We start from the raw sequence: 16,915 nt of genomic DNA, 5'->3' as shown, positions 1-16,915 counted from the left end.
GATTAAGTGGGCAATTAATGTAAATAAAGAAATACAGATGGACACATGGGAATATTTGTGGAAGAACTCTATGAAACTCTCAACATGTCAGAATATTAAAGTAAATTGTTTTAAGATGATGTACAGATGGTATATGACTCCTAAAAAGTTGGCAAAGATGAACAATAAGATGCCAGATAGATGTTGGAAATGTAAAAAACATGAAGGTTCTTTCTACCATATGTGGTGGACTTGTGAAAGAGCGAAAAAGTATTGGCAGATGATTCAATGAGAGATTTCTAAGATCTTGGGATATGAATTTAACAAAGTTGCAGAGACTTTTCTGTTGGGATTACAAATGGAAAAATTTCCAAAAGAAGATAGAACTTTAATTTGGTACTTGCTCTCAGCTGCTAGGACATTGTATGCGCAGTTGTGGAAGCAAGAAAAAATACCAGAGAAATGGGATTGGATTGTAAAAGTTATGACATGGAGTGAAATGGACAAGTTAACAAGAACCTTAAGAGACTATGATTTAGAAGTATTTAAGATGGAGTGGAAAAAGTTCAGAAGATACGTAGAAAAAGAATGGAAAATAAAAGGACATTGGACAATTTTTGATAATGACTAAGTACAAGAGGGAGGAGGATATTAATTTTGGTTCCTATTAATTAAGTGTACCTTTAATATTAAGGTTTTAAGTATATAACACCGGTGAGGGTCAAGTAACGGGGGGAGGGGTGGGTAGAAAGTATGGGATAGATTAAAAAAAAAGTAATGATGTAAGAAATTGAAATTTATTACCATATGTTACTAATAAAATTGTTTGAAACAGACTTTAGGGCTTAGTGCACAAGCTAATTTCTTGTAATATAGAAAAGCAGATTCTTATTTGGAATATTTCTTTTAGCATTGCTAGATGTTCCTAATGCTACTGTTTACTGATATATTCAGAAACAAAAAATACTTAATTAGGATCATTGTCTAATTTTTATATACAGTTGATTGTAGAAACTGAAAAATGCAACATTTCTATGAAGTTGGCCTCCTCTGAAGATATCCATGAAGTATTGGCACACATTGGAACATGCCTCAGAAGGATATTCCCTGGTCTTTCTCCAGTGTAGGTACTCATTACTGGGGAAACTGTAGCATATGTTGAATATTTGCTTTCCAAGACTGTGTGTGTTGACTGTGCTATTCCAATACCTCTTCTTTATTTGCAGAAAAATGTAGGAGAGTATTTGTTTATCAAGATTACCAAGGCAATGAAAACAGAATGATAGATTCCATCTCATCCTGCTGTAGGGCTTGATATTTTGACATTATAATGATTATTATGTCATCAGCATACACTTGATCCTAGGGAGCACAACCCAGTGAGAGTTTGGATAATTTTTCAGATACCTACTAAATTAGTCTATTCATTCTGATCACTTTGGCGTGGATCTGAGTACGCCCCTTTCAACAAAGTACAGTAGTCTAAAATGGGGTTATATATATTTATTGAAAGTGGCATTGCCACTTTCAACAAAGTACAGTAGTCTAAAATGGGGTTATATATATTTATTCTTGTTAAAATGAACAAATGTTTATCTCCCAAGTTATCCAATGTAATGTACTTCAGTGATATACAGTATATTAGATGCTCTTGTTTGCTGGTTTAAGTGTCAGGAATATGTGGCAGGCCTATGTGTTCCATTTCCCCTTCACTTTTCCCTGTGTGCCTAATGACTTCTTCTTACTGGTTCGTGGCATTGTTTGCAACAGGAAAAATATGGGTACTGATAAACCATAATCATCCTCAAAATCAGAAAAGAAGAGCAGCCTTTATACCGCATCAGTCCATTGATTAATATAGGTTGTTGACTGGGAGAGGTTCTCCAGATTTTAGGCAGAGAAATGTTTCTTTTTAACTTTGAAAAACAGAGACTGAACCTGAAAACTTTGGCATACAAAAATCCTCTTGTTATGTCCAACCTTATTTAACTGCTATATAATGAAGTCAAAAAACAGAAACAAATCAATTAGGAAATTTGTATGATAGGCAGCCAGTAGCTATCAGCATCTTCTCTGTCCATCCAAAAAGAGTAGTCATGCAGGTATTGTCTGTAGAAACACCATGGTCAATGTATTTGTCAAATATTTAAGAATAGTCATACAACACACATTTCCCAAAGGGCCAGTGTGTCTTCTGGGAAGCCCTGGAGCTGTCCGGCAACCACTCTCTCAATTACTTTACCCAGAAATGAAAGATTGGAAACTGGGCAGTAATTCAATGGATCTAAATAATCCAAGGTTGGCTTTTTTGAAGAGTTGTATGACCACAGCCTCTTTCAGTCCTCCTAGCTAGACCCCGGAATCCAGAGACAGATTGATAATGTCTACCAGGGGACCCTAAATTCCCTCACTGCCAGCTTTCACAAGCCATGAGGGACACGGGTCCTCAGCCTAACAGCACCCCGGTCCTGTTAACATTGGCCTGGAAGAGTCAGCTGAAGTTTGCGCCCAGATTTCTGCATTGTGCCAAGTCCCCAGTTGGAAGTCCATGTTATTTTCTTTCAATATATAACAACAAAACAGTAAATTGTACATATGCTTTTCAAATATAACATGCATTTTCTTCTTGCATAAAGGAGAATAATGAAAAAAATAATTATGGAACCCCCAGAAAGATTGGTTAATCTGCAGACACTTTGGGATAGCCAAAGCGTGGCAGAACTAGGACCATGCGGTAAGTATGTGCCTTTTCAAATTAAACCATATAATTTCTGGAATTGCCTGTACTGAGAAACTTAATTCTATTTATGGCAGAGGTTTGGGGTTTTTTTGGTAAAGATATAATTAGTAAAAGGTGTAGTTTGCTTGAATTACTGTTGTAACTAGAGTGGGAAGGTACTATTTTTATGTTCCATTATACCTTGCTGCGTATTATAGGCAACATGGTCGAGGCTCAGCTTGTTTCATTTTGTACCAGCAGCACAGGAAGAGAAAGGAAAACGGACTGTGACTTTTAAGATATGCACATCAGCTTTACTTCTGAAAGAGAAAAATGGTTTGTGTTGCTTTTTTCCCCTCTCTCTCTAGGAGGTTTTTCTCAAATGTATGCTTGTGTTTGTGACTGGCTGGGGTTTCCATATAGGGAAGAAGTTCAGTGGGTAAGTAGCAAACTCTTATTTGGTGGAGTTCATTTTCAGTTAGTTGTTTTTATTTATTCACTTCATGACATTTATATCCTAAAAACACACATATTAAAATTGCATGTTACAAAACCATGAAAAGCAACAAAAACACATCATTAGAACAATTAAAACCAGAGATAAAAATAGACTACAGAAACATAAATTCAACAATTAAACATTGGGCAAGAAGGAGGGCTGTACAAAGACTGAAGAACAAAGATCCATGATCAGACCCATTCCTCACCGCTTCATCCTTCTGGTAATTTGCAATACCAAAAGAATGTTACTATGAATGATGTTCTGCTGTCCTTTTTCCAAATAGGATGTTGATACAATTTATCTGACTCAAGATACCAGGGAATTAAATTTGCAAGACTTCAGCCATCTTGACCACAGGTAATGTCCTATAAAGAGGTTTATTATATAAACTGCTTTAGCTCTGAATAAGTTGTATATATATTTGTATATAAATGGCAAGGTGTGTACCCACTAATATTGGGCATTATTTCCTCAAGACCAAATATTCTGGTATCTATAACATTATTTCCCCCCTCCCCACAAAAAAGGTCCATGTTGTATATTGAGAGATAGAAAATGCCTACAAGTTGCAGCCAACTTATGGCAACCCCATAGTGTTTCCAAGGCAAGAGATGCTCAGGGATGGTTTTCCATTGCATACCTCTGCATGCAACCCTAGATTTCCTTGGTGGTCTCCCAGCCAAGTACTAACCAGGGCCAACTCTGCTTAGATTCTAAGATCTGATGAGATCGAGCTAGCCTGAGCTATCCAGTTCAGGGCATTCTATAAGAAATAACAACAAATGAATAAATGCTATTCATTTTCATGGCATTTGGCAATCTGTTTGAGTAGTAATGTTATTCATTTCCAAACTAATGAGAAAATGAACCACTAAAAGACTGTGGTTGGAAATGAACATTTTGAAATGAAAGCAAATATTTTTATTAAATGACACAACCCTGAAATACACCATTCCAGAGAATCTTTTGGAGATGCTGTTATTTGGTTGTTGAGATATCAGCATAACTTTGTTTTGCAAGGGTTGTTCTGATCTACCTCACACAATTATGACTGCATTTTTACTCTAGGATCAGGCTGTAAGTATCACGAATTGGGCATTAGAAGTAATTTAATGTCTATAGTTAGACTTCTCTGTTAATGATAGTCGGGGTGGAATTCTAGCAGGAGCTCCTTTGCATATTAGGCCACACACCCCTGATGTAGCCAATCTTCTAAGAGCTTACAAGGCTCTTTTTTGTAAACTCTTGGAGGATTGGCTACATCAGGGGTGTGTGGCCTAATATGCAAAGGAGCTCCTGCTAGAATTCTACCCCTGATGATAGTAATGCAAATGGAAGAATCCTATAGAAATGTAATGAAATTAAATGTTAAGATGTTAACGTGGGTTAGAAGAACTTGGAGATCATTGTGAATCTCATTTAAAATGCTAGCAGAAGATAGTTTTGTGTTCAAAAGCCAGTGGAATGTGAAATTGTGTCTATTCAAAAAGTCTTTTGCCACTGGGGAGCAAAACTGATACTGCTTCTCAAAACCAGGGGAAAGTTTCAAATGTAAGTTGCTTAATGAAGTTCTGGAAGAGTGCTGCATGGCTGTGAGGAGATGTTTACAGTATTCAGTATGCGCCTTCAGAAAGCAGGCTGTTGTAGGTGTTCTAAGCATAAGTGTTCTGCATGTCTACTAAGATGAAGGAGGCTATGTAAGATATATTTTCTCCAACTTTTGAAATAATGTCTGTCTACTCATAAGTTAAATGGCAAAGAAAATGTTACATTGTGGAAATGGTTATCACTTATTAACTGTGCAGAAATATGGCCTGGAAATCTTTGCAGTAGTGAGATGATCTTTCAAAGAACAAAGTACATGTGGAATTCAGTATAGTGTAGGTGACAATTGTGAAGTCATTATGGAGTAAGTGTGTCTATGTTGTCATTTAGCTGAAAGTGAATTCATTTTTTTGCTGAGTCGAGAATCTCTGCGAGAGAAAATAAGTCACAAAATCCTTAACTTGTGTCAGAAGTGTCCAGCCTAATCCCTTCAAGCAGAAAGGATCTGTACACTGCTTTTTTTAGAAGAAGAAATCTGTATTGTGGCTTTCAGTGCTGCTGATGACAGACCTGATGTATCAATGCAGAAAGCAGAAAGCAGAAGAGCAAAAGCAAAGTCAAGTAGTTACCTCCTGGGTGGGTCCTGACATCTTTATGTGTCAACACTTTCGGTATACTCATTGTTACCTTCCTGATATGTACTTGTATGATTTGGTGTCTCATCATCCCAGACTATCCAAAGATGAGAATAGAGTGGTACATACTATGTTTTCTTTGGGTTTCCTTTTGGGATAAGCCGTATGGGCTGTTCAAACACCCCCCCCCCCAAAAAAAACACCTCCCTGTTGAGATAGAATGCCTGACCTTGGGTTATGAAACAGTAGAGCCACGAGGGCACAAGTAAGGAAGTTAACTATTATTATGAGCCATGTGTTGCCTCAAAAAGACATTGGTAAGAAACTTAGTATTAGCCTGACATATTGGAGTACAGGAAATAAAGCCAGTCAAAAATAGCATTCAGATATACTTTTGCAACATGCTTTAAAAATGTCATTTGCATCATGTTTCCTAGCTTCCTCTAACCTGTTTCAGTCAACTTCTAAAATTGTTCAAAGAATTCTGGGGGGAAAAAGATTGTTTGCCACTGGCATACAGCATGTGATGCAAAGGTTATGTCTTTGTTTAAAACTGTAGTCTGAGACAGTCAGAATAACATAATGGGTAATTACTTCCTTTAAAGCCAATAGACAATGAAGCTATAAAGACCAAGGCATATTGGATTAGGAACTGCCTGTCCACTTTGCTTCAGGCCACTAGCTGCAGTCTCAGATATTTACTGTTTCTGGAAGATGCATTGACTTCAGTGAGCTTCCAGGGTATATTATGTTCACAACTGTGCTGCCCCCATGAAGTCTGGTTCTTCAAAGTGAAATGCAGGTGCCATTGAAAGGATGTGTATGGCCAGGGAATGAGTTTGAGGATACATGCTATTCTTTACCTTGAAGTAGTACTTGATATGCTGTTGCACGGTTGTGCATCATCATCCATCTTGATGTGAACTTCCAAAATCTACAGTAGTGACACATGATGCAAAAGTCAGTTTTCAAAACCTTGTGAACACAACACAAATGACATTTTGAGCATTGTTCCTGTGTATTTTACATATGTATAAACATACCCATGCCTTTTATCTACCAGCTTACTCAAGAATAATGTTGCAGCCCAAGAACCAAATAATTGCACAGCGAGTTCATAGTCCTACAAAAACCATATACTTGTATTTCTCAAACAAGCATATGCATGCTCAGAGACACACTTTGTGCTATGCAGCGACTCTTTTAAGACTGAACAGACATTCCAGACTACATTTTGAAATGGCATAGGAGGTTTACTGTTCAAAGAAGGGGGGGATGACAATCCCTTGGCCATATGCTGTTGGGAACTCCTGAAGTAGCCTTATTCAAACCATGTTTTTAGATTTCCCCTGTCTGTCATGTATAGGAATTGTTATGTTAAGCCACTAGAAAATTTATCTTTTTCATAACTGATACTTGAAGATGAACTATCTAAAAGAAGAAAGTTGCCAAATTATTACAATGTAGAAGTGTATTTTGTACTAAAATGGTGTAGGTTTTAAAGTAATTGTGCTTTTAAAATCCACTGTGAGCCTTTTGAAATCTATAATAGAGTATCTATTGTCATGTACATTGTGCAGGGCAATTATCTGTCTGCTCTGCATCTGAGCTGTCTAGCACACTAAATGCTATGGTAACTCTTAATGGGATGTTACTGTGCTTAGCATGCAAACATTCAAACAGTGTCTCTATTAGTATCTATTTAATGAATAGAATGAGGGGGGGGGGCAACATTTTAAATTAAGGGCCTGGAATTAAATAAGAGAACACCATTTCACACACAAAATCCTCTATACAATTAGTATACAGCCTATATGTGGAAAGTAATATTAACTTGTTTAGTCTTTCATTTTCCTTGGTCACTCTGGTGGACCAGAGATATTGCCTGGATTCATCCAGTCATAAGATTATGTTAAATTATCTGGTGGACTAAAAGCCTTTAAATGCTCAGCTCATTTAGGAATAGTAATGATTATATGGATTAAATATGAAGCAAGCTGATAAAAAAAAGGTAAATTGTAGTTCCATGAGCTAAAACCACTTCCTAAGATGGTACTCACTTCACAACATCTACAGTGGGATGGATCCAATGAAAAGGTTCATGGAAGGACTGGGCAGAGGGGAATCTTTTCCTGCCTTCCCTGTCTGAAAATATTTGGGTGGTGGTAGGGTTGCTAACCTTCAGGTGGGGCCTAGAGATCTTCCACCATTACAGTTGATCTCCAGATGACAGAGATCAGTTCCCCTGGAGAAAATGGCTGCTTTGGATGGTGGAATCTGTGGTACTGTACCCCGCTGTGGCCCCTCCTCTTTCCAAACCCCACCCTCTCCAGGCTCCACCCCTAAAACCTCCAGATATTTCCCCACCTACAGCTGGCAGTGGCAATGCTAGGTGGTGGTGGTGGTGGTGGTGGTGGTCAGGAGGCCCTTGTGAGCAAAATGTGTGACAGTTCAGTAGGGTATTGCAGCAATAAAGAAATCAGGTAGAAGTGCTTCCTTCACCCTCTTTCACTAGTGGTTTGTGAAAGCAGAAGAGGGAGAAAGAGATGATTTTACCTAATTTTCTCTTTTTACTGCAGCACCCAGTATTGTTATTTGAGGCTTTCCCAGCCTTTCAAAAGGATTTAAAGAGCAAACAGCTGCCTGCTTAGGAAAAGAGAAGGCAGAGAACTACAAATTATAAAGTGCTCTCAAATTGTAGCTGTTAAACATTTCATGAACTTCAGTTCAAAATGCTGACACATATACCAATATTCATGGATCTCTCATCATTTATGCAAAGTAATTTATTTTATACAATGTGATGCTTTTTTTTTGTAGGGATTTAATACCAATAGTTGCTGCTCTAGAATATAACCAGTGGTTTACAAAGCTTTCCTCCAAGGATCTGAAATTAGTAAGTATAAAAGTAAAGGATTGACGTCACAATTTTTGTAACTTAATATTTATTGAATTTGTTGTGATCTTAGAGTACACTAGTTACTAACAAAAAGAGGTGTGCCACCATAAATTCCTAGAAATAACTCTGCTACAATATTGTATCTGGAATGTTTTAATGAAGCAGCTATTGAATTATCATCTTATATTTGGCTGCTTCAAGTAGTTTTGGATCATGAAAAACATCCCTTCTGAGAAAATAGTGAATGCAATAAAAAGACAGCAGTAAATATGCTTTCCTATATTCAAGTAATTAAACGTTGCAGTGCTCTGGTGTTAACCAGCAAAAGATTCTGAGATGCACTATTCTTGTTTAGCTAGCATGACATATTTGAGAGAGGGAAAAAACAGGTGTGAGTACAGCCACTTCCAGTTTGATTCTGTCCATTAAGTGAAAGTATAACAGGGACTTCTATGTGTGATGTAGGTTCTGTGGTTACCAACAAAAGCAGCTTTCTGTGTGGTGAGTGCTCCAAACTGGGACTGTGATGTTTGTAAGCAGATTCACGTGTGCCTGAATTACACTGGAAGTGTGTAAACCAATGTATGCCCTCAGAGTTCTGATTCAGAGGACTGCTGTAGCCCCTTTGTGGAGCCCTACCTTGCAATAGCGGTTTCCAACAGTAACCCATGTAATTCCTTGATTTATTGTTTTGTTTTTATTGATACCTAATGTTGCCACATTGTTGTCATGGCAGTCCGCTGATGTTTGTGAGCAGATCCTGAGGGTGGTGAGCAGATCCAATAGACTGGAAGAACTAGTGCTGGAGAACGCAGGTCTTAGAACGTAAGTGGTTTTCATTAATCAGTAACAAGCATTTAGCAAGGTACAGTAATGTCAGAGTGAACTTTTAAAGTGCAACATCAAAGTTCTGCCTCTTGTGTATTTAATTTCTTTGCCAAATAGTTAAAAACTTTAATTGTGCATGCTTCATTTTTAATCAGCATTGGTAATAGATGAGCAGCCGTGTTGGTCTGAAGCAGTAGAACAAAATTTGAGTGCAGTGGCACCTTGAAGACCAACAAAGTTTTATTCAAGATATGAGCTTTTGTGTGCACAGGAATCTGAAGAAGTTTGCATGCACAGGAGAACTCGTACCTTGAATAAAAACTTTGTTGGTCTTAAAGGTGCCGGTAAACTCAAACTTTGTTCTATAGCTTTGGTTATGATTCAAAGGAAACCTAACCAGGAAATCATTCAGACCTTAATTATTGCCTGGTGAGAATTGGTCTGACTTGAAGTATCCTTACAAATGTGTTTGAGCTTATTGTGTAAATATGTGATGCACAAAACAAAATAGTATGCCTGCTTTTAGTGTAAGTACAGTCAGAATGCAACACTATTTACAGGGTAGTAAATAGTGTTGCATTCTTAAACAGGCCTGGGATATTTTCTCCACTTTGTATGCTTACCTCTTTGCATGGCTGGAGGCAGCACACTGAGAAAACAAATGTTAATGCATAACATTACCCATGGGCACAGACACCTTTCATGTAAGAGAAAAATTGCAATGCACAGCTTACCTGTTTTAATTATCATATTTTATAATAGTCATTTTATATAAAGCTTTTGCAAAATATCATGCAAATTATGATATAATCATTCCTTTTACTGTTTTCTTGTAGGGATTTTGCACAAAAACTGGCCAGTGCCCTATCCCATAATCCCAACTCAGGACTTAATACAATTAACCTTGCTGGCAACCCCTTGGAGGACAGAGGTGCTGTAACACTTGTATTTTTCTCCCTCGTGATACAAACCTAATAAGGGAATTAGCGCTCTTTGCTCAGCTTTTATCTGAAAAATATAGCAGTCTGCCTGGTGTAATCGCTTTGTAAATATCTTTTGTTCACAAATGACTGAGAATTGTTTCTGTTTAGTTCACATCCCTAAGCTTAAGCTGCAAACCAAGCAGCATTTAATCGTTACAGTGTCTACAGATTTCATTAAGGCTGGACTGCTTTGTTTTCACAAAGACTGCTGACTTTTCAGTTCAGATGGCAGGGGGTGAGTGGTTTTGAATAGAGAGGGAAGAAATGGCCTTGTGTTTTTAGAAATCTTGATAATGAATGTAGTGGTTGTGCTACAGACAACAGTGACTCTTCTTTCCATTTCACAAGGTTTCCATTAAATGTGTGTATTGAAGAGTATTGTGTGTTTAATGAAGTTTAAAAGCAGTATTTGGAGAGAGGAGGCCTTTGTAGATGTCCATATTGTAAGCATCCAGAGTCAGCCCAGTAAATAATGAACGATAAGCTTATCACTGTACAACAGTGCACTGAATCATAACTCATTGAGATTCTGTTTTGTTTCTGAGCCATATTTGGTTAAGCCATTTATTGGACCCTAATGTTTGTCCATCACCTTTCCTCTGCTTCCTTAAACCCAAATTTTTAAATATTCTGTGCGTACATTACAGCAGAGGGGTTCTCCTATAACTGTACCCAGGGCTTTTTTTGTAGCAGGAACTTCTCTGCGTAGTAGACCACACACCCTTGATGTAGCCAGTCCTCCTGCAGCTTACAGTAGGCTCTGTAAGAAGAGCCCTGTAAGCTCTTGGAGGATTGGCTACATCAGGGGTGTGTGGCCTAATATGCAAAGGAGTTCCTACTACAAAAAAAGCCTTGATAGGCTACATCAGGGGTGTGTGGCCTAATATGCAAAGGAGTTCCTGCTACAAAAAAAAGCCTTGACTGTACCAAATGTTATGAACAAAGTGTTTGCAATGTTAGCGTTTGCAATGTTTCATCAAAGTACCAAAAATAAATAATTTGGGGGTGGACTGCAGGCCTGGTGCTAGGGGTTCTTGCACCCCAGGCCGAACCCCCTGCCCCCACCCCAAGTGTTTTATTCACACGTGCTTTGCGCGCATGCCCCAATGACATCATGCCCCCTCCCCAAACTTTGCCGAAGCTTCCCGAGCCTTGGGAGGCCTCAATGAAATCAAAAAGGCAGCAGGCACACTCAGAGCCAGGCTCTGAGCACGCTCGCTGCCATGCCCCAGACTTTGCCAAGGCATCCCAAGCCTCGGGAGGCCTCGACAAAGTCAGGAAGGCACCGGGCGCGCTCAGAGCTAGGTGAGCATACTCACTACCATGCCCTCCTGACTTCTCCAAGACTTCCTGCGCCTTGGGAGGCCTCAGCGAAGTCAGGAAGGCAGTGGGCATGAGGAGAGGGGGCACCTTATGGCGCCTCTAGGCCAAGTGGTACCCCAGGCGGCCAGCCAGTCTGATGTACAGAGAGAAGCATGGCTACATTAACTTTGCAAGAATTGTTGTCTGAAGCCTTGTTATCCCAATCTTACACACTTTTTCTTAAGAGTTAATTCCATTTAGATTGACAGAACTTTTCTCCCAGCAAATATTCTGAACGTCATCCCTGCAGGTGTATTTAAACCCATGGTCCCTAATGTGGCATTGATGAGTGCCATGGGGCTTGCATACACCTCTCATGGCATGTGCCAAATGTTTTTAGAAAGTGAACGGAGCTTGTAATTGTTATGCAAATAAGACATCTCTTTTGTCTTGATGTTAAGCTGTTGTGTTTTTGTTTCACTTACAGTGCAATTCTATGCAGAATTATTCCATTTCATGTATTGTACCATTACCTTCCCATCAAGCTTTTTAAGAGCTTCTCTGGTTTTGTAGATGTGACTTGCCACAAGTTAGTTTGTAAGTCTGTGTTTGAACAGTGCTTCGAATCCAGATTTCAAGGCCCAAGCCCCATTTTGTACATCAGTTAGCTGGGACTGGATATCATTAATCCCTTGTTTTATCAGTCAGTATGGAATCATAACAGTAACTATTAAGGAAGCACTTTGCCGCTTTTGTTGCAGGCAACATCAGAGTGTAAATGTCATTTTTAAAAATGTATCTGCTTCAATGATGAAAATGATATCATTTTAACATTAATAAGCTTCAACAATGTATGGCAGAAGGAGAGAAACAGAAGAAAATCAACAAGCACCCTCTTGCAAAACATACATAAGGAAGGCTCCAAAGTGATGGTGCTACAGCTAAGCAACTGGGAACCTGAGGGTGCAAATCAAGAGTGCAACCTCCTCCTTTTTACCTTGCACTTGCTCGGGTGGAGACAGCAGCATGTGTGAGGTGGTGATCTGAATATGGGTACAAGTTCCTATTGTGTCCCCTTCCTTTCCTTTCCATAAGCAAGAGTAGCTAGGGCAGGTGACATGCTGAGTTGCCTTGTTTAAACATTGACAACAGTATGTGTCAATGTACACAAATTCTTATTGTTTAATCACTTAAACATCTCATGTTTGCTCTTCTTCATTTTTCTACAGGTGTGTCCTCACTAAGTGTTCAATTTGCCAAACTACCAAAGGGGCTGACACATTTAAATGTATCTAAAACCTCATTGTCACCTAAAGGTATGTCATGATAAATGACTGAATTGCCCTAAGTGCTTTTGCAACTTTTATTGCATGAATGAGCACCACTTTTGCTCCTCTTTGCAAAAAAAAAAATGACCTACTGTAGTAGCTGGATTCTTAGATTATAATTAAGCCCATCGCTGTTAACTTATGTTAGATATATCAAGTGCAACTCACTCTGTAGAAATGTATAAAATTGAAGTATAAAATGCATGAAATTGAAGGTGTTGGGCATGATCAACTATTTGTTTGGCCTTCAGAGGCTGGGGAAATTGTGGGCTGACCCTGACAATCAAAGTCCAGGCAACAGAATGTGTTATACTAGCAAAAGAAACTTTACTCAATGTTGTTTATGCCTTCTTTTTTGATGGACTTTCTTCCACTTCCTGTTGGGGGGGGATGCCAAAAGCGGTCACACAGGAAATTCCTTAGCACCACACCCCTTCTATAATTAACAGAGAGTGTACCAGATGAGTCCTTTGGTGTTCCTACAAAAGAGACGAGTCAATTTAAATTCTAGCCAGATTAATTCCTGTTAATACACCTGTGTATAATGCCTTCCCTCCTCTGCAAAACTGGTGAATTTTTCTGTCTCTGTAATCTTAAACAATCTCCCCTCCTAATGCTTTTTGGCATTCTGCCTCTCTTGTAGAACATTCCAATAGGTTGGAGACATTATTTCATTGCTTTAGCTACAGTTGAAAAGTTTCCACTAAAGCCTGAATCTTATTAGAACTGAAGACTAGATGCAGAAACTATTTGTGACTTGTACCTGGGAAGCTTAGCTCATGATAATGGAAATGGAAATCTTTGTTTCCTTTTGGCATCCTTTTCAAGAGAGATAATAAACAGCAATTTAAAAACGCCCTTTGCTTTGAAGGGAACTTGACAGCCTTTCCTCTTTTTAATGCTTCTTATTTACTTTATTTTAGTATATTTCTATTCCGCCCATTCCCCATAGGGCTCAGGGCGGAGTACAGGATATGATAAAACAATAAAATATAATAAAAACATTTTAAAAACAGACAGCTCAACAGCACTCAGAGAAGTTTACTATATCACATATTGCCCAGCCTTGCCATCTCACATCATGATATCTCATAGGGATGGCAGATGATAATCCATTTTATAACACAGGTGACAGTGCTGATAGGGGAGGCCAACCAGATCAAGAATAGATGTCCGCAGCCTCAACTAAAAACCTGGTGGAACAGCTCCGTTTTACAGACCCTACAGAAGGCTAATAAGCCAGGTAGGGCCCGGATCTCTGTAGGGAACTGATTCCACTAGATCGGGGCCAGGATCAGAAAAGCCCTGGCCCTAGTTGAGGCAAGGTGGGCATCTCTTGGGGCAGGGATGGCCAACAGATGTTGGGAGGCCGAACGTAACAGTCTCCTGGGCATATATGGAAGGAGACGGTTTCGCAGGTATGTTGGTCCCAGGCTGTGTAAGCTTTTAAATGTTGGAACCAAAATCTTGAAGCGGATCCGGTACTCAATGGGTACATATCATTTCAGGTTTTATCTCAGGATTTTGAGTTGAACTTTACTCAGAATCCTGCCTGTCAGTCTTTTTTCAAATTCAGTGCAGGAGTCTTTGCATACTTTTCAGGTCAACATACAACCATAGTGTTATGCTTCCTTCATGTTGTGCATAGTTATTAATGTACAGATGTAACAGATTAATCCCTATTACAAGTTTAGAGGTGGGATGTGGGTCCAAAGTATGGTTTGGGGAGAGATAATTGTTGCTGAAGATAATCAGGTATGGATTTGGTCAGAGCCCGGATGGTAGACCATGCAGGAATGTTTTTGTGTGGTTTAATTCAAGGTGTGAGCTTGTGTGATGAAGTGTGTTTGTGCTTGAATTAAACTTTGCTAGTCTTAAAGGTGCCACTGGACTTTGTTCTAAGAACATCTTGTCCCTGAAGGGAAGGTTTACAGTTTAAAACAAACATGGTTGCCCAAAATCACAAGTGGCTGTGTAGGTCCCCTCAGTTGGTAAAAATTACCTATCATAGTAGATTGAAACTTGCTTTCTGATCATTCCTTGCTCTTTTTTGAACATTCTCATGTTCTGCTTTTGTAGAGACCAAAATTGGTCCAGTTATAAAAACAAAATGTTGTGGATATAAGTGTTCTGGGGATTTGTTTTTAATTCTGTTAATAAATTGTATCACTAAATCTTACTTGTTTGCCTAAAGTTGCACACTCACCAGATCACCCTCCACATCTTTTCCATGTAGCCCTTTAATCAACTCTTTCTTCCCCCTCTTGGTTTTCTGCTTTCTGTGATATAAGTTGTAAATGTTCTGGGGATAGACTGACATAATTCTGTGTCTCTCACAGCAACTATTGCTCTGGTCTATTTGGAGCTGAATGACCGGTTTGTAGTAACAAACAATGGGGTATTTCATTTGTCCAAACAGCATCCTAATAATTTGGCTGGTAAACATTTTATAAGATTTTAATTATATTTCATCTGAGCCTTGTATAGGCATTTGTATTTGTACTATATTTTACCTCACTGTATAAAGCAATTCCTATAAGCTGATCACCAGAAGGTGATCAGCTTATAGGAATTCTAGTTTTATTGTCTACAATTTACCTCAATATTAATTCACCTTTTTTGCTGTAAGGCAGTATGCAAGAGCATTACATTTTTCACACAAAATGTATACTTGTAGGGTAAATGTCCATTCATTATAAACCACAAAAGTAACTATTAACAATTTCATTTTAGGGGTGAACAGCCTTTCCCAGTCACTGAGTGCCAACCAGCTGTTAGCTACCACCCTCACCCATCTTGACCTCTCAGGGAATATTCTTCGGGGTGATGATCTTTCAGTAGGTACTCCTTTTTCTCATGATTTCTAAACCACTCTGTCATGTTTAAAGTAATGAATGCAGTAGAGACAAAGAAGGCTCTTCTAGTTCATACAAACCTATAGTAATCAACCCTTCTTTTAAAAGACATCTCAATGAATACAACCTTTGACTGGGAGCCACCTTGATTTGCATAAGCTGTTACAGAAGTACTGTATCCCCATAGCAAAAAGTGTACCATCCTCAATAGAACAACTTTCTTCTGTCCCTTTTGCTTTTCTAGTCATGTGTGAACTAAGCAAGGTAGCCAACATTCTCACAGAAAGTACTAAAGAAACAATGGTAGAAGAATCACCCTGAATCTCTTCAGAGCTCCCAGTTTGTCACGTTCTCAGGGTGCAGGCAGGCAGGAGTCCAAAGCCAGTCAGTCCAGGATGTCAAGCAGGAGCCAAGTCACCAATGCAGAATCACAAACCAGAATCAGAAGTCAATGCCCAAAAGCCAAAAGGTCAGGGTGCCAAGGAAATCAAGAAGTTCAGGAATCACAAAGGAGCGTGGCTGCAAGCCAGAGAATAGACTTGTTGTTTCCATGGGGTTACCAGGTTCTGGGTGGGAGCTATATGGGAGTCTCAATCAGCCTACTCCCTGGGTGGCAGTGACTCTGTTAGAACTCAGGGCTGAGAGATCTGAAGCATCGGTGTGCCTCATGTCTTTGCTCTGAAAGTTCTTTCCGGAGCCTGCTTCGAACTCTTGAGATGGGAGGAGGAGAGCTTGGAGGAGATTGATTGTCAACAGCTGACACTGGTGCCTGGAGAGTGATTGATGGGTCAGCTGCTGTTTGTTCAGCTGAGGAACTAGCTGGCAACTCTTCCAGGTGTATTAACCCTTCCAGCTCATCCTCGTCAGGGCTCATGACACAGCTCAGTGGAAGAAATGAGTCTGCTATGTTTCCTTCCTGAGATGTAGGAAGATGACATGTTCATGGCTATTGAAACCCTGTGACAGTTCTTTTCCCTCTGTTTGCTAGTTCATGCAATAGAAAAGGAGCAAGGCTATTCCCTCTCATCTCCACTTACTTGAATACCAACAGTTAAGGGCAGGAGCCTTGTCAGGGAGCAAATAATGAAGACTGAGACTTACATTTCAAAACTTATTCAGGCAGTAGTTTTTCTTTTTAAAAAAGGGTATTTTGAGCTTGAACATATTTAATGGTGAAAAATTGGATTAGCAATTAACAGTCAGATTTGAAGAGTTGAGATGGATATTGTAAAAAAATAAAACTTTTTTCCCCTTTCTTGTAGAACTTGCACAATTTTTTGGCCCAGTCAAATGCCATTACACATCTGGATTTATCCAATACGGAGTGTGCATTAGACATG

At 39.1% G+C, this 16,915-nt stretch overlaps 1 protein-coding gene across 2 annotated transcripts in view; it reads left to right on the top strand.

Annotated features, from left to right (window-relative positions):
• The window catches only part of CARMIL1 (capping protein regulator and myosin 1 linker 1), a 203,043-nt gene that overhangs the window by 114,994 nt on the left and 71,134 nt on the right, over positions 1 to 16,915 (top strand). For both annotated transcript variants that reach the window (XM_060244127.1, XM_060244125.1), the window contains exons 5-14: positions 981 to 1,102; positions 2,616 to 2,713; positions 3,067 to 3,137; positions 3,484 to 3,557; positions 8,201 to 8,276; positions 9,016 to 9,104; positions 9,944 to 10,038; positions 12,622 to 12,708; positions 15,454 to 15,557; positions 16,838 to 16,915. In XM_060244127.1, the coding sequence (XP_060100110.1) occupies positions 981 to 1,102; positions 2,616 to 2,713; positions 3,067 to 3,137; positions 3,484 to 3,557; positions 8,201 to 8,276; positions 9,016 to 9,104; positions 9,944 to 10,038; positions 12,622 to 12,708; positions 15,454 to 15,557; positions 16,838 to 16,915 (894 nt within the window). The remainder of the gene's footprint in view (positions 1 to 980; positions 1,103 to 2,615; positions 2,714 to 3,066; positions 3,138 to 3,483; positions 3,558 to 8,200; positions 8,277 to 9,015; positions 9,105 to 9,943; positions 10,039 to 12,621; positions 12,709 to 15,453; positions 15,558 to 16,837) is intronic.

This window comes from Heteronotia binoei, chromosome 7, assembly GCF_032191835.1.
Source record: "Heteronotia binoei isolate CCM8104 ecotype False Entrance Well chromosome 7, APGP_CSIRO_Hbin_v1, whole genome shotgun sequence".
Classification (NCBI taxonomy): domain Eukaryota; kingdom Metazoa; phylum Chordata; class Lepidosauria; order Squamata; family Gekkonidae; genus Heteronotia; species Heteronotia binoei.
The sequence above is the reverse complement of the archived record's forward strand: the minus strand, read 5'-3'. Positions and strand labels throughout refer to the sequence as shown.